Below are 21,616 nucleotides of genomic sequence, written 5' to 3'. Positions count from 1 at the left end.
ATCGGTAAGCTCAAGGTCCTTGCGCTTTGCCATCTTGTCTTCTCTCTATCCTCATATTTATTTTTAATAGCTGTCCCTTTCACACACAGAGGGTAAAACTCATTCAGTGTCCATGAGGACAGCTACTTTGGTTTTTCATATAATGGGACTGTTTTGGAGTACAGCCCCCTATGCTCAGTGCTGTATGCTGTACATGAACCCACTCGATGGAGCTTGGGATTAGTGGATGGTGAGGAAGGGGAGGCAGTGAGTAGCCTCCCACCTGGGGATCAAACTGAGTTCCTTAGTAAAAGTTATAGAGAGGGGAGGAGCAGTCTGTAGAACTGCTGCCTTGTGCTTGACCTGAAACCCGTGGACCAATGCCACTGTTAAGACTTTCTAAGAATTGCTTTGCATATAATTATACCAGATTATTTTAATACCAGAGAATTGAAAGCAGAAGAAATGGGAAACCATAATCCTACCTTCCAGATAACCCTTGCTGACTCCTTTCTAAAACAAATAAAGCAATACCCGCATATTATATAAAAATTAGGTAGAACTTATTAGAAAATATAAATACTAGGGAGAAAGTAAAATTTCCCTTTGCCCTGCCCCAGTCAGTTTCCTAAAAGGTAGTCATTGTTACGAGTTCAAAAATTGCCTTTTGATGTGTCTCAGCTAATGGTAGAATGGACTCTTGACGTAATGGTGATGTGCCAACCTTGAAATCAGTTCATAAAACTGGATTTCCCTTTAAAAATTTTAAACTTAAAATTTTTCAACTGCAGAAGGCTCTTAGTGACCAAGTTGTCCTCTGTCTTCTGGATGGCTACTTCTTCATACTGGGGAATTCAAAGGCCAATAGGTATCCAGTGGGCCAGGACAGAGTATTCTTATTTTAGGAAATCAAAAGCGCACATTTTTCCTTTCCTTCTTTCTGTTTGCTACAGGTCCTTCAAGCCAGGAACAGAGCAACAAAACTGAGGTTTATGAACAGAAGACAACAGATCAGACTGCACACACAGATGCTGCTGGGAGTCAGGGCTTCCCATTGCCAGCAGCACACAGGAGACGGCATGGAGGAAAAGGATCAAGTACCTCAGCAACGAGTGAGTGTGGATCCAAAGGAAGAAGCTTTAAACAATCCAGCCGCGCACTTGGCCTAGGTGATGGAACTGGGTCCCCACCTGCTGATAAGACTTCCCAGGATTACCCTTTCTGGAACCTGCCCTTGGAGAAGCAAGACATGGAGCAGCCCACACCTCCACAAACAGAAAGCACTACTCCGCAGGAGCCGCTTGCAGGTAAAGATGATTTGGGAAGGAGAAATGCTGGTACAGATTTCAAAGCCAGAAAAGCATCAGCATCAGAGCCCACACATGAAGACATGGAAGAGTTCCCAGCTAGTGGCCCCTCCCCATGCCACGAAGACAGGGCTTCTGGAGCCAAGAAGGCAGAAGCCAGAGCTGCTCTTTTGCCAGTGGTAGAAAGCCCTTTGACAACCCAAGATGTCATTTTCTCAGTGGCAGTGGAGGATCAGGTGTTTATGGATTCTTCTCATAGCCAGTCAGAAGAAGAAGAAGACGCTTCCAGCTTTGATTTGAAAAGTGTCCAATTTAAAATGAAGTCAGCTCAAGATACCTACAAAGAAAAGTCTCCCAGAAATGTTCTCCAGGCCTTTCCAGCAAGCACTGCGGCTACAGCAGGTGCTTTGGCAGAGGGAGGCGTTTCTGCAGAGAGGCTGCCTCCCAGAAGCCTTTCCCAGTCCTTGGGGAAGCCAAAAGCTGAAGCAGTCGCCTCAGATTCGGAGAGTACTTCAGAGGCAGGGAGTGGTTCTGAGCAGCACCTGGCTCCTGGCTACTCTTTCCAGCCCCCGAAGAAGGTCAAAAATGAACAAGATGTCTTCCCAGAGTCAAAAAGTTCAGCTGGGGAACTGAGCAGTCCTAAGCAGCAGCGGGTGCCTAGGTATGCTTCCCGATCCTTGGGGAAGCCCAGAGCCAAAACCGTCTGGTCAAATTCAGAGAGTGCTCTGGAGGTAGGCGGTGGCGCCGAGCAGCAGCAGGCTCCCACACACCCTTTCCAGCCCTTGCGGAAGTCCAAAGGTGGCCAAGGAGTCGTGGCAGGATCTAGTCTGGTTGTGCAAAGGAGCCGTTCTGATGAGCAGCTGTCTCCCAGATGCGCTTCCCAGGCTTTGAGGGAGCCCGAAGATGAAGCCTCCACAGGATCAAATAGTTATATTGAAAGATACAATAGTGCTGGGGATAGGAGCAGCTCTGAGGAAGATCTGCCTCCTACACACCCTTCCCAGGCCTTGGGGAGACCCAAAGACCAAAAAGACGTCTCCTCTGTTTCAAAGACCGGACCTGACGTATGGGGTGTTTCTGTGGAGCAGATGCCTCCCAGGAACCCTTCCCAGACCTGGGTGAGACCTCAGTTTGAGCAACAAGCCGGTGCAGGACCTGAGAGCACTGCTGAGGAGTGGGGCATTTCCATAGTGCCACTGCCTCCCAGAGTGACCTCTAAGCGCCTGACAAAGCCGAAAGTTGAGTCACCAATCTCCTCCGGTCCAGAAATTACTACTTCTATGGAGCTGCCACCTCCAAGACATCCTTCTCAGCCCCAAAAGAAACCACTAGGTGAGCAAGAGATCTCGGCAGGGCCAGAGGGCACAGCTGCTGAGGGGGGCATTTCTGCAGAGCCGCTGCTGCCCAGATATCATTCTCAGCCCCTGATGAGACCTCTAGCCCAGCAACAAGTCTCTGCAGGGCCAGAGAGCGCTGTGGCCGAGGGGAGCCTTTCCAGGGAGCCCCTGCCTTTGCAAGTTCTTGTCCAGCCCTTGACTTGCCCTATAGCCGAACAAAATGTATTTTCACATTTGGAGGGTGTTGCTGCTGAGAAGGCCATTCTCCTGGAGACATTGCTCCCTAAATATTCTCCCCAGTCCTTGACAGATCCTCAAGTCCAGGAGCTCTTGCCAGAGGACACTGCTATGGAGGAGGGCATGTTTGCCCAGCTGCTGCCTCCCAGATGCCCATCCCAGCTCTCGGTGAGACCTAAATTCTGGCCACAGACCGTCCCTCTGGACTCGGTGAGCGCCGCTGCAGAGTGGAGCAGTCCTGGGGAGCCGATGTCTCCCAGATATACCTCCCAGCAGCCCTGGGTGAGCCCCATATTCGAGCAACAAGCCTCTGCACGTCCAGAGAGTGCTGCCAATGAGTGGGGCAATGCCATGGAGCCAGTGTCTCCCTGCGTGACTTCTCAACCCCTGGCGAGACCAATAGTCAAACAACCAATCTCTGCAGGTCCAGAGGGTGTCGCCATTGAAGGGGGTGCTTCTCCTGAACTATTGCCACCCAAACCTTCCCGATCCACTGTGAAACATCGAGTCCACCAAATGTCAAGTTTTGAGAGTGCTGCTGTTGAGGTGGGCATTTCTGGGAAGCCACCGCCTCCCAAATATCCTGCCCAGGTCGTTAAAAAGGCTAATGTCCAGGAAATGTCCTCACCTCTAGAGAGCGCTGCTGCTGAAGAAGGCATAGCTCAGAAATTGGTGCTGCCCGGGCAGTCGTTCGTGAAGTTTATGGCCCAGCAGGTCTTTTCAGAGAGTCCTGCTACTGAGGAGGGGATTTATGTAGATCCTCTATCTACAAATCAACCTTCCAAATCTGTGCTGAGGCCTAAAGCCGAGCACCAAGTTTCCTCAGGCTGGGAGAGTGGCAGTATTGAGGGGGACCTTTCTCTGAAGCAGGTGCCTACACCCAGCCCTGTAGAGAGCTTGGAGAGGCCCGAAGGCCTGCAAGAAGTATGCTCACATTCCGGGAGTGCTCCTGTGACATGGAGCAGTTCTAAAGAGCCGCTGCCTCCCAGGCACCTTGCCCAGGCATTGGGGAAGCCTCAGTACCAGCAAGACATCGCCTCCGTTTCTGAAGAATGGAAGAGTTCCAAAGAGCAGCTGCCTGGCAGACGCCCTGTGCCAGCCAAGGATGAGGCTGAGTCTCAGCCACAGACTTTCTCGGCAGGCCCCGGGAGTGCCCCCGTGGAGCTGGGCAGTTCGGAGGAGCACCTGCCTCCCAGACACCCCTTTCAGGCTCTTGCAGACCTGGAGCATAAGCAACAGGCTTATTCAAGTTCCACGAGTACTGCCACTGAGGGAACTGTTTTTGAGAGGAGCTCTAGCTGCTGGTCCCTACCAAGAGCCCCAGCTTCTCCAAACAAAAGCAAGAAACACAGCCAGAGCTTCGAAGACCTCGTTAAGACTGTCCCGACTCCTGCTACCAAACCTGTGAAGGTTGCCGTGGCTCCTGCCTGGCAAACACCCACTGCTGGAGCCACTTACTCTAACGAGGAAGTTCTTGAGAGTGGTGATCAGAGTACCAGCCACTCAAATTCATCCACCAATGGGGCTGAGGTTGAAAACCTTTTTGGAATCCGACTAAGAAAAACCTGTTCTTCCCAGGAGAGTGAGAAACAGGATTTTGCCAAGCTTCCTTCCCCTTCCTCGGGCCCAGTCTCCTCTTCCACGGAGAGAGAACAGCACATCAAAAAAAGGGCTTCCAAGGGGCTCCTGGGCACTGCACAGAACCTCCCTGCAGTATCTAGCTCTGCAGAGAGGCCACAGAGGAGGCCCAAATCTGAAAGCATGGCCAAGAAGCAACCTGCGCACAGGACCCCAGGTGAGACTTTATTTTTCCAGATAGCAAGTAGGCCCAAGTGGAGGGGAGACCTGGAACACCAAGTCTTGAATGGGGGGAGGTCTGTTCTAGCCTTGCCTGCTGAGTTGTTGCTTTGATAGGGCTGGCTTGTGGATTTAGGGGCAGAATAGTGCCCCATTCTAGATGAATGGATTTGGAATGGCCAACTTTGAGTCTCCTGTTTCCCAAGGTGGTCCCCTCTGGACATATGTCCACATTCCATAATGGACACACGACCATCTCCCCATCCCTCTCCATCCTCTGTATACTTTACATGTAGATGGGATGTTATGCTTTTCTCAGAATACCTTTGCATGTATTATGCTCCCCTCAACACCATGTAGATTTTAAAACCCAACTTATTAATAGGGTACTATGTTCAGATGCTCAGCTTAAAATCTTAATTTATTGTAAATGTTTGTACTTCCACAGCTTCTTAACTCACCTGAAATATCTAAGAATCATCCAGAGCTAGTTGATCTTTTGAGCATTTATCTCTCTCAAAGCCTTTGCACCTTCGGATTCACCATCACATAGTCTTGTCTATGCCTATAACCATATCCATGCAATCACACACTTGCCCTAGGGAACACGAAGTAACAAATGCAATGAGCTTTTCCCTTGGAGTCAGAGAAATGACATCAGTGACCAGAGCTTCTGGCCTCCTAGGAACTTAACCAGCCTTCCTGGCAACCCCATTGTCCTGCCCTGACTTGGGGATAGGAAGAGGGCTAGACAAATGAGAGAAGGGGACCAGTAAAAGAACAGTTTGCTAACTTTGAAGTATAGCTTCTTATCTACTCGAGGAACTCCTGCCTTGTCAAGTGGTGAGGAGAGCACAAAAGAAGGGGGCCTTTCTCTATATGTTCTCTGTTTATTTTCATTGGCAGTTAACAAGGATCCCATTTGGGCCATTAATTGTGGGTAAGCCCCAGTCAGTCTCAAGACCCTGCCTGTGTCGCTTTAGTTCTAACTTGTTTCATTCCGTTTGCAGGAAAAGCTCCTGGTCGACAGTCAGATTTTGCCACCTCAGAGCCATCTTGGATGACCACAGTAAAGCAGAGGCAGGGGAGTTCCCAGGCCAACCTTCCTACCAAAGAGCCAAAAACCAAGAGTAGAGATGGAGCCAAGGCTGAGACTAAGGAGCCTAAACATGGGGTAGGACCTGGGGCAGCCCACACACCATGCCAAAAGGTTGCTGGAGCCAACTGATTAAGCTTGCATTGGTAACTTGGCCACAAATGCAGCTCCCCACCTCTTTGGGTGCATTAATCAAAGCACCCAGAGTCTTCAGGGGGGAAAGACTTGCTCCGTACTCAGAAATGTGCCCCCACTTTATGTTCTTAAAGGATTTATGGAAAGTAATGAATATGAGAAGATTCTGTAAATCAAATCCTGTCCTAAATATTCTAGAGAGGGATTCCATGAAATTGGTTGAGAAATAAATAGTCATTAAAAAAAAAAAACCCAAAGGTCACCACTGGGATGAGAGTTGAGTGACTATCCTTACAGATATTTTATGCCTGTAAATATGTATATGTATTTAAGAAAATATAAGTGGAATTAAACCATACATACTATTTCTCCCTTAACATTTCATTTCTGGGCACCTTTCCATGTCAGTACGTAATGATTTACCTTTATGTAAATAAAAGTAATGTTTGGTGTTTGAATTTCCACATGTTGATTTGGCTTGGTATGGCACCTCCCTCTAGGTTAAAAGAGAAGTTATGTAATGAACCAGGGTAATGGTACCACATGAGGATTGGACATGATTAGATGATGTCTTGCTTCCAATGTCCCTTTTGTAATGTCTTTGGAAGTATTAGAATGAAAACCCCTGTTGTCGAAACTACAGAAAACTGACTCAAGAAAATATATCAAATTTACATATAAGGAGATGTTTAAGTTCCTATACTTTTAAGTGCTTACTGAATTTGTGGAATCACATGAAAAATACGTTTAACCCTTTGCTTTAAAGATCTTTTTGTTTTCATTATTAGTATGCTTTTTTTTTTTGTCTTTTTACCTTTTCTAGGGCTGCACCCACGGCCTATGAAGGTTCCCAGGCTAGGGGTCTAATTGGAGCTGCAGCTGCCAAGCCTACGCCAGAGCCACAGCAACGTGGGATCCAAGCCGAGTCTGCGACCTACACCACAGCTCACTGCAATGCCAGATCCTTAACCCACTGAGCAAGGCCAGGGATCGAACCCGCAACCTCATGGTTCTTAGTCGGATTCGTTAACCACTGAGCCACGACGGGAACTCCCATTATTAGTATTTTTATAGGAGCTGGATTATACAGGGTCAAAGTTCACTTTGATTAAAGCTTTCAACAGAGGGAAATAGACGAGGGTATATAAACTCATTAATTTAGACCAGTTGTGGAGAGGTTGATTTGAAAAGCTTAAACTGTACAATTTTGAAAAGACCTATAGTTATCCCTTTCTAATGCAAGGGGTGCAAATCAGATGTAGACAAGTTTTGTAGCATAGACATATATGGAACTCAGGTCAATTAACTGATAAAATTTGTTTGTAGCCACCGCTTTCTGTTAGCTTGCTGTTAATTGCTGGTACAGTGATAGAGAAAAGGTTGTTGTCAAGTTAAATAATTCTCATGTTATCCTGTTTACACTATTTTAAACAACCTTTTCTCTCAGCTCAGAAAGGTGATAAACTTGAACCAACTTAGACTTCATGAATCCAAATTCTGAATCAAAGTGCTTTCTCTGCTATTTCTTTCCTTATCTCTCTCTTTCCATTTGATTAATGTCGAACTTATAATACCCAGGACAAGACTTGCACCTTGTGATCTGAATAAGTAATTTGTTGTTTTCATGTTGGGACATAACAAGCTTTGTGCTTCATTTCTGTATGATAGAGAGCTGGCCTTGCAAATGAAAACAAACCAAGAAGGACTTTGACTTCAGATGTCAATAGACAGGAGAAGATGGCACGGATGAAGCCACTGAAGACTATCAAAACAGGTAAAAAAAAAAAAAATCCACACCCGTAACACCCCAACCCCTTACTTCCAAAATAGCCCTAGCAGAATATTGTGAAACTTTTACGTTTTTAAGTTCAGACAATACATTTCTCTTCCCTCAAATCAGCTTCATGATTCTCTCATGGCTCTTCCATTAGAGACAAATATTAGCTTGTCTTAGGGAAATCCAATTATTATGACTATTCTAAGTCCAATGTGTAACTTTCAAAGGATCTTCCTGTCTTTACCCTATTTGAGTAAGCTGTATAGGAACAAGATTATGATCACTCACTAGAATGTTCCTGTGGCTGGTATTCGAGAGCAAAGAACCAAAGTACTTTACAGTTCACAGCAAAGCAGTATTTTATCACTTCCACATTCCCAATGAGACTGTGGAAAATAACCCACTATAATGGCCCAATGGTGTTGAATTGTTCTTTAACTATTTAAAGGGCTCGTTTCAGCCCCTCAATATTCCAAGCAGGAGTATGAGAGGTGGGGAAATGTTGAAAGCTGAAAAAACAGTGTGCTTTGACAGAATAGAGGGGCAGCTCATCTGTTAGCTGAGATTTTTTTTTTCATCAGGAGAAGAGGGAGGAGAGGATAGATTTGTACTGAGTCATCTTTGTCCTCTTCCTCAGTCCATCTTATGAAGAAATTAGACTAGGAATTTAGGAACTCACAGTCTGGCTGTGATGTAGCAGTACTTGACCTGCTCATAGCTGTGAACAGTCTCATGGCCATCGTACTCCTGTCAAGTGGTTCTCAACTCTCATTGTGCATTAGAATCACCTGCTGCACTGCACTTTAAAAAAAAAATTATAGATGGCCCTGGATCCGTCGCTAGAGATTCTAATTCAGTTACTTTGGGAAATAGTGCGTGCATTCATATTTTTAAAAAGAGCCCTAGGTGATTTTAATGTGTGACCAGGGTTGAGACCCACTAGTTGTGTCTAAGCCACTGCATCAGTCAACCATAAAGCAGGATGAGGGAAGGAGTAGAATTGGGGAATAGTGAGGTAGTCTGCTCATTAGGAGTAGTTGATATAATGTTATTCAGCGTAGACTTTTACTGGGTGGATCTACTGAGTCATCAGTCATTTCATACCACATTGTAGACTGGCAAAACCAAAATAGTATTACCTTATTTGAAATTTTTAAAACCGAACAGATACCATACAACATATTTCATCTCTGGTCCCAATTCAAAGGTGTAAAATAATTCAGTAAAAACACCCCAAGATTGGCAGTTACAGCTGTAGATATTTTCTCTCAGGCCCTCCCATGTCCAGGCCCCTGTGGCTCTAGCAATGTTAATGTCACCTCTTTCACATACCACCCTATGCCCATGCACTGACTTTTAGAAGCTGGAAGGAACCCAAAAGGAGGAAAAGTTGTATTGCATCCCATAAACATACCTCAGTTATCCCTGGGGCTTCTTACTGCTTGTGTGTTATTTGCTGTGGTTCCAATAGGATTTGAAGATGAGAAGATAGTTCACGTACCTTCTGTGGAAGAGGAAACCAGAAAGTGTTCAACTCTCCCAGCCGTTCTGCAACAGCCAGTGGAGCCAGCAGAGCCAGTCTGGTTCTCCCTGGCCAAGAAGAAAGCCAAAGCATGGAGCCATATTGCAGAAATCATGCAATAAATAGCTCCTAGGTGGAGTATCAGCATTTCAAATGATAATTGCCAATAGCTGCATTAAATGTCATGTAGGGATTTATTTACTATAACCATTTTATTAAGCATAAGAACTTTTAAATGGAAATTAATTATTATTTTAATGAAACCAATGCCACGAGTGCCTTTCAGTACAGTCACTGCCAGCATCTGAAAACCCAGCATTTGCTCTATTAAAACTATGTAAAATGTTTGCACTGCAGTGGAATTGAGAAACCTTTAACTTTGGACAATGTGCTTTAGCAGGGAGAAAGCTAAAACATTTTGTTGGAGGCACTAAGAGGTAGTCATTTCCCTTGATCAAGTAACTTCATTCTAATGGAAATGTCCAGATGGACATTAGGTCCAAGGATTGGCTTTTAGGTTTTACGAGCCTAGTTAAATGCTTCAGTTCTTTGGTTGCTGCTCAAAACTTTGCAAAGCCCCCTAAGAAGTGAAAGTTCTGGGTCCCCAAGAAAAATGTTTGCATAGCCAGTCCTCCAGTCAGCCCTTTGAAACACCTTCTTTGTATCCCTGAGGGCCCCCAGTGCCTGCAGCTTATACAGAGCTCTCTTTGCAAGTGCCCGTGTCAACCTATCGCTGGTCTGGCAGCAGTGAGCACCTTCCTTTGAGGCAAAACATTGCTTGGGGATTGTCATACTCCTCTGAATGGTGTTTTATCTTTTGCCTGATGCCTCGGTGACCCTCTCTAGTTGCTCAGAAGTGTATTGCATGTCACACACATCCTATATTTTTAAGCACTTGAGACCCATTGAAATTCAAAATTCTACAGATGCCAAAGGCTGTGGTTTCAATCAGGTAGGTGGGGAGCCTTCCACAAAGGACGTCTGGGGACACTAGAGAGAGTTGTCTTACACCCTGGCTTCAGCCTTGGGGTAAAGACCTTCGAGTAGCCCAGTTTCTTGTCTCTTTCCTTCAGCAGCCCCTGTTTCACAAGATTTTAGCCCAAAGCAAGACTGCTATCTCAAAGCCATAGAACAACCAGCTTTCTGCTAACTGGAAGCCTGAAGTGACTGAATCAGCCTTTTCCCTGTCCTCATTCCTAGAGGCACACACCTCAATGGTCACTAGGCTGGACAGCCCCGCCTCCCCAGTGAACGTCTCTCCACCAAGTCCTTCCTCTCTATTCCATCCCCCAAACACATTAAACACTGAGAGCTCCCTTTGGATACCTGGACAGTGCCTAGCTCATTTTCTTAGGAAACCCAGAAGTGTCTTAGTGTACCTTTCACTGTGTCTGCCTCTGTCACCTTAGGGCTACTTTGCTTAAACAGAAATGTAGACTTAGGTATAACTGTGCCTTGAAATTCTGAGTAGGGTGCTGCCTCATACCAAAAAAAAAAAAAAAAAAAAATTCAGAGAGGCTGTAAGGTGCCAGAGCTAATTTAAACCCTTGGTGCTTGGTTTTCCTGATGATGGTATAACGTGATACTGTATGCTGGATTTTAAGTTTTCTCTATAAAATATCTACTTTTTTCCTGATACTGTATCTCTGCCTTTTTGATAATACTAGGTTTTTGATTGGTTGGGCTTGATTTCCTTTGCATTCTTCTAGTGAAGAGTTCATTTAGGTCGAAGCCTTTTACCCAGGTAATCCTGGTCAATTAACTGTTACACCTTCCTTTCTCCTTTTCTTAGAGTAGACCACTGTTAGGTTATTCTCACTCTAAGTAAGAACTCTCCATTAACAATTTCTTTTTCACAGTTAACAAAAATATGTTTTAAAAGGTTGAGGTTTTTTAATGCCTAGAGGCACGTTCTGACAAGTTTTCAGCTTCTTTTAGCACTCTTCGTTTCTGCTATACACAAATAAATTCAATAAAGCCTGTTCTGTAGTCTGTCTGTGTCTGTCCCATTGGGAGGGAAATTGAATAGATTATTGACAGCTTACACCTGAGGGTTGTCAAAAAAGCACAATGATCTTAGGAGGTTGTGTGGTGCATAAAGGACCCTTGTGCATGTATGCCTGATCAAGCTGATGGCCTCTGGGTAAGTATTTGTATGACGATAAGATTTTCATGTGTATAAATACTTGGGGAGCAAAGAGATGGGTGGGAGAGAAAATGCAGATGGGGGTGAGTAGAGGGGACAAAATGGTGGTTGTACTCCAGCCTGGCCCAGGGACTAGGTCTGAGTCCTGTAGTAAGATGGACTGGACTACTCATCATCAAAAGTGAGGGGCCCTGCTGTGCTCTGGCAACAGTGTAACACACAGTGAGCAGGGGAAGGGGTCATAAATCAGATATTTAACCGGGCCTTCCTATAACATTTGTAATATTTGCAGGGTTCAGAAAGCATTCAATTGTGGATCCATATAACATAATATACAAATACTCGAAATGTTTCAGTCACCTTATACAGCATGTTTTATTTAATGGTTTAACTCCTTCCATGACAAAGGTACCTTCATAATGACCCGAAAGGCCAGGTTGGTTGGGATTTAGAATTCTCCAACTCCTCTAGGTTCTGTTCCAATGGTGCAGAAAGAGCTGCCCGTCTCCCCTCCCCCTGCCCATGCCCTGGCTCCGAGACCAGGCCCCGGTCTCTGTTCTGGGCACACAAGCTCCCTTGGGCCTGGGAGCACATATGCTGGCAGTGCAGTCAGCCCTCCCCAGGCCAGCTCTAAGAGGAGCATGCAGGCCCTGGCAGCAGGCTTGGGATGGTTCAAGGGTGCCGGGCCCCTGGGGCATGGGCTAGCAAGGGCACACTCTTGTTCCCAAGGGCTGGGCTCCTGGCTCTGTAGGGAGGGGTATGGTTGGAAGAGGACCAAAGTGGGACCTCTAAAGCATGGAGCTCAAGAGAGAGGTCCCTCTTGCCTGGGTCTAGAAGCAAAGCTGTATTAACAACGAGCACAGCATAAATACTAACAAATCAGAAGCAATTTGAAACCCCTCAAATCAGCCTATACCAAAACCTGTCTATTGGCTTGCCCTTTCTCTTTAAGTAATGACAAGGGGCCTGTGCCGCTTGTCTCACCATGTGATTCTTGCCATAAGGAACACATGATAATACATTTTAAAATATCAACAATGGTGACCAAAAAAATTGTGGAAGAGTTTAGTTCACTTTAACAGGAATTAGTGGAACACCTACTAAGTGGAACACACAGTGCCTAGCACTTTGGGAAAGAAAGAAAAGCTTTTAAGGTCCCCTCCATTCAGAAGTACACAGTCCAGGGGTGGTAGGGTGAAGGCGGTAGACACACACACACACACACATACTGCACAAATATTTGGACATGAAGGTTCAGAGCAGCACTATTCACAATAGGCAAAAGATAGAAACAATGCAAATGTCCATCATCAGGGGAATGGATAAGTAAACTGTGGTGTATTCATAAAAGAGAAATATTATCCAGCCATAAAAATGAAGTACTGGTACAGCTACTCTGTGGATGAGCCTTGAAAACATTATGCTAAGTGAAAGAAGTCAGATACAAAAGTTCCCATATTGTATGATTTCGTTTATAGGAAATGTCCAGAATGGGTAAATTCATAGAGTTGGAAAGCAGATTGGTGGCTGCCAGGGAGTTGGGGGGTGGAGAAATGGTGACGGCTTAATGGGTACAGGGTTTGGGGGTGATGAAATGTTTGGAACTAAAGAGGTGGTGGTTGCACAAAATTGTGAATGTCACTGAATTGTTCACTTTTAAACGGTTGATTTTAAGTGAATTCACCTCGATTTTAAAAATAATGCTGATAAAATTTAGAATATGGTATGAGCTACCACAGAATATAAGAGAAGGTATCAATACTACCAAGAGAGCACTTGGGAAGCCTTAACTAAATGCAGAAATGAGGCTGTCTAGTCTCAAACCACCAGGCCTTTCCCCTTTTCTGATGCTCAGATCAAACATGACTTCACCTCTTTCCCTCTTAAATAGAGTCTAAATATCAAGCTTATTTTCTCCCTTTCCTCTCTTAATTTTTCTCGCTTTTTATTAGGAGATACTTCAGACCTATATGAAGGTACAGGGAATACTACTATAAACATCTATTTACCCACAACGCAGCTCGGGAAATGTAGCATTACCAATACAGTTGAAGCCCATTGTGCAGCCCTCTCCAGTAGGATCCCTCTCCTTTTCCTTCCCCAAGGAGTAACCGCCGTCCTAAGTGTGGTGTTTACCTTTCCATGGCAGCCTCTCTGGATGCTACACTTGCAGACATCTTTCACATGCATCCTTTTTACCTCAATACATGGTGAATTGAATGTTCATAAACACGGTATTGTGTTTGCATCCTTCTGGAACCAGCCTTTCTCTTACTTATTTTCTGCTGCCACCACCCATTCTTACTCCTCTGGGTCTCAGCCCCTGTGAGTTCTCATCTCCTCCCCAGCCCAGCCCTTGCCATCTTGTTCAGTTTACCCACAACTGTCCCAAGCCAGTGAGCGAAGGCTGGTCCTACCATAGGTGGGTCTCAGCTTCTTCCCCTGTGGCTCTAAAGCAATGCTCCCCAAACCTTAGCTGCATCAGAATCCCCCAGAGGGCTTGTTAAAATACAGATTGCCGGGCCCCATTCCCTGAGTTTCTGATTCACAGGTCTTGGGTGGAGCCTAAGAATTCTTGGGTGATGCTAATGATGCTATTTTGGGGACCAAATTTTGAGAACCACTGCTCCAAATCAGTGTCTGTGCTCAGGCTCAGCAGCGCCATCTGGCCTCCAGGCAAGCCAGGCCATCCGTGAAGTTTCCTTCAAAAGCACACGGCAGTACTGGGAAAAATACATAGAAAACGAGTCATGTGTAATTGTAAATGTTCTAGTAGCCTCATTAAAAAAGTAGAAGCTGGAGTTCCCATCGTGGCGCAGTGGTTGACAATCCAACTGGGAACTATGAGGTTGCGGGTTCGGTCCCTGCCCTTGCTCAGTGGGTTAACGATCCGGCGTTGCCGTGAGCTGTGGTGTAGGTTGCAGACGCAGCTTGGATCCCGCGTTGCTGTGGCTCTGGCGTAGGCCGGTGGCTACAGCTCCAATTAGACCCCCTAGCCTGGGGACCTCCATATGCCGTGGGTGCAACCCCAGAAAAGACAAAAAAGACAAAAAAAAAAAAAAAGTAGAAGCTGGAGAAAGCAATTTTAATATTACATTTTGTTAACACTGTATTATCATTTCACCATGTGATTAGTTATTCATGAGACTTTATTGCTTACACTTACAGCACCTCTCGGACTAGCCACAGTTTGAATCTCAGCAGCCACACGTGGCTAGTGACTAATGTAGTACACAGCACAGCTCTAAAGGCTTGACCTACATCTCTCTTTACAAAAATTGTCTTAAACTTGACATTTTAATATAGTTTGGGCAGTAATAAAAGAATTTAAAACAGGCACCAAATGGTGGAAAGTGATACCGTTCAATGAGGGAAAAGTAGGTCAAAACAAAAGTAAAAGATTTGAGTCGGGATTATTTATCTAAATAAAATCTGCCTGCATTTCAGTTTATTAATTTAAAACCTATTTTTAACTAGAACAAATGCTATCAACTACATCTGTAAAGGAGAAAAGTCATGTTATTGGATGTCACTTTTTGGAGTGATGAACTTTGGAATGGAATTGTGTTAATAAAATTCCCATGGGCTTCTGAAAAATGATAAATGCAAAAGTCGGGAACAACAGATCTTTTCTTCTTGCTCCGTCTTCTTCCTATTCCTCTCAACTGCAGGATGAAATGAGAAAAAATTCACAATTATACAGCATTAACCCGCACCGGGGACTTTCTAAATCTAAGAAAACAGCCTCATGTACACGTGCTGCACTGGAACGCTACAGCTCAACGACTAGAGAAGAACAACACGTTTTCCTCTTGCACCTTGGATTCTGGGTGCTCATACAACCAATGGATTCAGTCATGTGATCATAACAACTTTGTCTCCCTCTTGTCTAACACCATAAATATTTTTTTTCCCCTTGAGAGGCCATTCTGGGATTTAAATCAATCTCTCCACCGTAAAAGCCTGTGCTCATGGCACAAATGATACTCCCATACCCTCCCAGACTCTCGGTTTCCATATCTACCATATGAGAAAGCGGCTGTTATTAGGAAATACACAGCTGTGAAAATGCAGGAAAAGAAAAGAAAAATGTCAGTTAATTATTTAAATACGCTCAAAGACAAGATAGGCCTTAAGACTTCATTACCAATTCAGTGATAAACGATAGGCATACGATGACCAAGTTTCTTTTCTTTTGATTGTCACATAACACACAAAAATCTACAACCGGGAGTTCTCGTCGTGGCTCAATGGAAACAAACCCGACTAGCATCCATGAGGACACAGGTACGCAGGTTTGATCCCTGGCCCCGCTCAGTGGGTTAAGTATCCGGGATTGCCGTGAGCTGTGGTGCAGGTCGCAGACGCAGCCTGGATCTGGCATTGCTGTGGCTGTGGTGTAGGCCAGCAGCTACAGCTCTGATTGGACCCCTAGCCTGGGAACTTCCATATGCCATGGGTTCGTCCCTAAAAAGACAAAAAATAATAATAATAATCTACAACTGAACAAATGTTCAGGTATCACTAAATGTGATCCTACTCGAAATTCTTAGCTTTCTACTATTTGTAAGTGTCACATTCTAAAAGGTGTTCTCTCTTAGTACAGGAGACTGCACTTCTGTAGCCAGGTAATGAAGGCCCCACCAGTACTTTTACTGCTGCTTTTAGAAACTGTTTTCTAAACAAATGCTGGTCTGAGGTACTGATACATTTACAACTTGTTAGTAGTCCTACAGGAAGAAGATGAAATACCTCACAAGAACAAATGAGTAGCCGTGAAGTGTATTTCAGTACATAATGCATTCTATATTATTAGGTGCATGAGTATTTTATTAACATTCTGAGCAGACAAAATTGAATTGTTAAACGAGTTTTAAACAAACTTTTTCTTAGTTTACTGGGAGAATTAAAAAGCCTAACACCCAAAACTGGTAGGTGCCAGGAACAGCTGGGTGATATTCAAAGCTATACACAGATACCTGGGTCTTCAGGGCCCGCCCTCGGCTGGGCCCAGATTCTTCTCGGGTTCTTCTTGGTTTTTGTTAAACTTCCCTTTTTCTGTTTCAGATTCAGCACCTTGGGCCTCTTCATTGGATTTCCCATTCTGATATTTTGTTGTTTCTTGGGTGAAGAAGAAGAATACAGATTTTGAGGCCAGACACAGGAAGAAAAATCCCAGTTCATCAAGTAGTGATACCCAGTAGTTTACCCTCAGGAGAAGCAGGAGGATGGGAGCAGCCAAGGAAAGAGTAGCTGGGCACCCTCCTTCCCACTGATTCAACACTTCCCTGGCCCTCACTTTTCTGCTGCTTGATGGTTTTCAGTGACATTATTTCTCTTTTTGCAGTAAATCTGCCACCCTGTGCAGCTGATGACTTCTGGCCCTTCAGAGAAGCAGCAAATTGTCTGGGTCTGATGCATTCTGTATGTTTTGGTCAGAACTTTCTTGCAAAAATGTTTTCCCTTGAAGACAAATTCTATGGTGCAGCTCATTAGTTCTTCAATCCCCTGAATGTTTCACGTTTACCAGGGGCTCCCGCACAGTTCCTCATGTTTTGGGGTCAACTCTAAGACTCCCGATATTTTTTTTAAGCCACGAACCCAGCATGGGTTCCTTTTTCTTCGCTTCCTCCCAAGCTCCCTCCCGAACACCCACCTCCACTGACATTGACCTGTGGGCTCATGAGTGGCACGGATAATCTCGGAACCCTGACGGGGCTGGCAGAGGGCAGCAGGTTCCCCCGAACCCGTGAAGGCCCTTAGGGGGCTGGGCTCCCCCTGGGCCCCTGTGGCCTTCAGTTCCCACAGGCTCCGCCGGCCGCTCACCGTCGGCGGCAGGGGACGCCACCTGTGGTGGGGACTCCTCTTTTGGCCCTTCACCCGCCGCTCACCGTCAGGGTCAGGGGCCGCCATGGCCAGCTGCCACACGCTGGCCGTGTCCTGGGCCTCTTCGGCCAGCTCTTCCTCGGCGGCCTCCCAGGCTGAGGCCTCCTCCTCCGCCTCCTCCGTGGCCTCGGCCTCCGCGGGCCCCTCTTCCGGCCTCTCGGGCCCCTGGAGCTCCAGGGCCATGCTGCCAGGCGAGCGAGGCCGAGGGTGCACCGTCACGCGGCCGCCGCGAGGCCGGATGAGGATGTGGTCGTTGTAGTAGATGCGGTGCAGCAGGGAGTGCACCAGATCCAGGAACATGATGCGGAAGCCCGCCATGGGGAACTGGTGCGCGTCCACGGCCACGTCCAGACCCTCCTCTCCCTCCCCCTCCCCCTCCCCCTCCTCCTCGGCCCGCACGATGTCCTCCTCAGCCGGCCCGATGTCCTCCTCAGCGCTCCCGCCCTCCAGGGCCACCGCCCCCGGGCCTCCCTCCGCCCCCGCGACTCCCGCCGCCCCAGGGCCCGGGGCCGTGTCGCCCCCACTGGGCCCGGTGTCGCGCTCCACCTCATCGCTGGCTCTGGCCTCCCCCGCCGCGCTCAAGGCCGGGTCTCCATCTCTCGCGGCCGACATGGCACCAGGCAGTTACCTCGACGTCACCAGGGAGCCTGCCGATCGCCTGTGGGGACAGGCGAAGGTGGTGGCCACCCAGGTAGCAGCCCTGAGGGGAAGCTGTGGGCAGCGGGCAGCGGGGGAAGGGCCAAAAGAAGAGTCCCCACCACAGGCCGCAGGGAGAGGCCCACGGAGGCTGGGCACCAGACGGCAGACGGCCAGGCCGCAGGGGTAGGACTGTTAGGCCACAGACTGGGGCGAGGCCAGACGAGGAGACAAAGGGCCACGCCCCCTCGTCACGAGGTCCAGGCTGATTTGCTGAGAAGTGAGGATTGACGTGCCCTGCGTCCAGTGAATGATCAAGGCCCAACGGATCTACGGTTGCTCACAATCACCTCCCTGTTCTTTGACGCCTTGGGGTTCTATGCTTTGTTCCGGTCTTTTAAGGTCCTAAAAGGCTTCTGTTCTTTTAATTTCACTGTTGTCCAAAAAACTATAGTGGTCCAATATATTGATAAGCTGGATTGGGGAAACTTCTTCTGTAAAGTGCAGAGAGTTAACATTTTGGGTTTGGAAGTACTCAGAGGTAAAATTGAGATCATTATGTAGGTATTTACATAAAAAAAAGAAAACAAGTGTCCGCAAATGCTTTATTGTTGAAATTTTAAAATATTAATAATTGCATACAATTGCTTATAATATAGGTCTATTAATGGGAAGAAGGGAATTCTTTTGAGGGAATAACATTTTGCTTAATTGAGAATCGAAGTTAGTGTTGTCTCTCATCAAAATTGCATGTTCATCTGTTGGTCTGTAATGAAATTTTACATAGTTCACTTTTGCAAATAGCTTTTCACACAGATATTAGCAAAAAAAATGATATCAATCCATGAGATAGGTACTTCTAAACACTAGTATCAATGCACAAGCATATGATTTTTTTTTAGGGCCACACCCACAGCATATGGAAGTTCCCAGGTTAGGGGTGGAATCTGAGCTGCAGCCAAAACCTATGCCACAGCAACAGCAACACCGGATTCGAGAGGCATCTGTGACCTACACTGCATCTTGCAGCAATGCCAGATTCTTAATCTGCTGAGCCACAATGGGAACCCCTCATTTTAATTTAGCATATTTATCTCTTGGAAGGGATTTATAGAATTCTATTAGGCACTTCTCTTGATATTTGCCATTTAGCATGTCATTACATTGCAGAATAATCACTTCAAAATGAAGTTTATGTGAAAGTTCCTCAATTGCACAGTTACGTGGGTTTGAAATATGGAAATTTCCTTTGTACTTGCATAGAGGTCTGAAAAAAACTGCTGGAACTGTAGTCTGAGCTTGGATATATATCTACTGCAGATTTGTATAGGAATAGAGATCTCGCTTCTTTTTTTAACTTTTGAAAACACATGAAGAGTATAAAGCAGCCTGACATTGCTTTGATTCAGGTAATTTTAGTTGTCATTGAAATGACCTTATCACAATATAAGCTTTATATATAAACATTGTTTGCCTGTGATTTTAGGTTTAGTTCATTAAGAAATATCAAACCTACCACAAAAGCTAATTTCCAAAGCCATTCAGTGTTCAATAACAACTGAGGAGGATGTTCTTAATCAAAAATAATTCAGTCTCCCCTTGAGTTCAATAAAGTACATACACACAGACACACACACACAGACACACACACACACACACACACAGAGTGGTAAGGAAAGTTAGGATATCCAGCTTTTATTTCTGACAAATTTCATAAAACTGTGATGGCTAAGTTAATGAGAGCGAATGAAGTTCCCCATTGACACTATTAATAACACATGAGAGATTGAAATATCATCTGCAATATAACTGCTGATAAATAATGTAATCAATAACCATGAGTGAAATACCTTGTATTTTCACAAGTTTTGTATGTTTGTTCACTAATTCTTTTTCTGCCTCAATGCATATTTTTAACATCGTCGTTCATAACACATCTTAGCAGATTCTACTTCAGGTTACACTAAGTGTTTTTTCAACTTCTTCAAAAATATTTGACCCAGAGTAGTTCCATGAAGACCCTTCATAGATACCAATTCCTCAGTCATTTTAAACTCAGCAGTCCTCAATCTCTCAAGCCTAGTCTCCTCAATACTCTTACTGCCAAATTCTGGGGATGACAAGTATGGAAATTTTTGACATGTTTTGTAGATAAGTGTAAGCACTGCCAGGAAAACCTCAGGAGATCTTGGAAGTCAAATCTCTCTCCCAAAATAAATAAAAATGCTGACTGACTGTCTGACTATATCCCTCAAATCTCTTTTAAAAAATTCCACTGCTCTGCCTCTTGGCATCCCAACGATGAGCTCATTAGGAAGCTGCCAATGCAAAACTATGGCTATGAGTTAACAAAGGTTACTGTGACTAATCATTTCAGAGCTGAGTTATTAGTGGTTAATGTACATATAAGGGACAGTAGTATCAATATAGGATGTGATGCAAAAACAGTGCCTCTGTCCATACAATGAAAGGCGATCTTTCACTTGGAGTCCAAACTACCTTCAAGTCCCTTACTCCTCACCCCAATTTAACAATAAACAGCTACGTAGCTTAACACCATCACGGGAAAATCTCTGTGACACTCAATATGGAAGAGGACACAGAGCAGCTAAATCAAAGTCCCCCCAAGGAATTCAGACAAACTATTGTCAAAATACTTGGTGAAAAATGTCCACTGGTAGAAAAATCATGAGGGAGTATATGAGCCTTTAGTGGCTTCTGCAATTTCTCTTTGTGAGATTTTACTGTTAATAAATATAGCCTGCAGGAGTTCCCGTCGTGGCGCGGTGGTTAACGAATCCGACTAGGAACCATGAGGTTGCGGGTTCGGTCCCTGCCCTTGCTCAGTGGGTTAACGATCCGGCATTGCCGTGAGCTGTGGTGTAGGTTGCAGACGCGGCTCGGATCCCGCGTTGCTGTGGCTCTGGCGTAGGCTGGTGGCTACAGCTCCGATTCAACCCCTAGCCTGGGAACCTCCATATGCCACGGGAGCGGCCCAAGAAATAGCAACAACAACAACAACAACAAAAAGACAAAAGACAAAATAAATAAATAAATAAATAAATAAATAAATAAATATAGCCTGCAAATATAAGTAATTTTTTTCATGAATGAGTACACTGTTTCACTACTTCCAGTTCATCAGAAAGTTTCTAAGTCTTAGGATCAGAGATCAGAAGCCTGGCAGTTGTTCTACAGACTTACTGGGAAAAAATTCAGTCCAAGGCACTCTGCCCTTCATAAAACTCATATATGAAGAGCATCCCAAAAATCGACGTAAAAAGAGCAACAATTCAGCATCAACTCCTTAAATAAACAGCAACAAACAACCTAGCAATATTAATAACATCTGTTGATCCATGAAGTTGAGGACATACACTACAGATCTTAGCCATTCAATCATTCACCAGACAAGTATTGAGCACCCACCTATATACCCAGGGTTGTGCTAGAGAGACCCCACTCACAGATGCCTAAGACTCATGGCTCGCCCTAATTCATGGTCTAGAGGGGAAGACAGACACTTAGATAATGAAGACACAAGTGTCAAGTCCTAAAACAGGGATCAAACACACAGTGCTACGGGAATATGGGAGAGAGAATGATGAACTGGGAGGAGGGAAGGAAGGAACTGGATTGGTGCCTAGGAAGGTGCTCAAGGGGAGGGATCTCACCTGGATCCCGAAGGATCACTAGGAGTTTACCTAGCGATGGAGGATGGCAGGGAAGGGGGAAGGAAGAGGGCCTAGGTCACTGCATGG

The 21,616-nt window shown here is 45.4% G+C and overlaps 2 protein-coding genes across 6 annotated transcripts in view; one reads left to right on the top strand and one right to left on the bottom strand.

Moving 5' to 3' along the window:
• KIAA1210 (KIAA1210 ortholog) overlaps positions 1-11,169 on the top strand; it is a 69,411-nt gene extending 58,242 nt beyond the window's left edge. For all 5 annotated transcript variants that reach the window (XM_085008276.1, XM_021080193.2, XM_085008273.1 and 2 more), the window contains 4 exons: positions 933-4,655; positions 5,668-5,831; positions 7,557-7,662; positions 9,137-11,169. In XM_085008276.1, the coding sequence (XP_084864402.1) occupies positions 933-4,655; positions 5,668-5,831; positions 7,557-7,662; positions 9,137-9,309 (4,166 nt within the window). In that variant the 3' untranslated portion in view covers positions 9,310-11,169. The remainder of the gene's footprint in view (positions 1-932; positions 4,656-5,667; positions 5,832-7,556; positions 7,663-9,136) is intronic.
• Positions 11,170-14,448: 3,279 nt separating this feature from the next.
• On the bottom strand, positions 14,449-18,052 carry CT47C1 (cancer/testis antigen family 47 member C1). The gene is made up of 4 exons (XM_085008782.1): positions 17,978-18,052; positions 17,225-17,877; positions 16,313-16,454; positions 14,449-14,998 (listed from the first exon to the last, which is right to left on the bottom strand). The coding sequence occupies exons 2-3, from the start codon at positions 17,829-17,831 to the stop codon at positions 16,321-16,323; spliced, it is 741 nt and encodes a 246-aa protein (XP_084864908.1). The 5' UTR covers positions 17,832-17,877; positions 17,978-18,052; the 3' UTR covers positions 14,449-14,998; positions 16,313-16,320.
• Positions 18,053-21,616: the final 3,564 nt, after the last annotated feature.

The sequence above is a fragment of the Sus scrofa genome, chromosome X, assembly GCF_054392235.1.
Source record: "Sus scrofa isolate SSC_HxYL_T2T_F1_AM1 chromosome X, Sscrofa_HxYL_maternal_Yorkshire_Landrace_v2.0, whole genome shotgun sequence".
NCBI lineage: Eukaryota > Metazoa > Chordata > Mammalia > Artiodactyla > Suidae > Sus > Sus scrofa.
Note: the sequence above shows the minus strand (reverse complement) of the source record. Positions and strands in the feature narration are given on the sequence as shown.

Excerpts from the sequence above, each read along its gene's own strand:
- CT47C1 (XM_085008782.1), bottom strand. The coding sequence starts at position 17,831 with ATGTCGGCCGCGAGAGATGGAGACCCGGCCTTGAGCGCGGCGGGGGAG. Across the intron at positions 16,455-17,224 it reads GGCGGCCCCTGACCCTGACG|AAACAACAAAATATCAGAAT; the intron begins GTGAGCGGCGGG and ends TCTTCACCCAAG.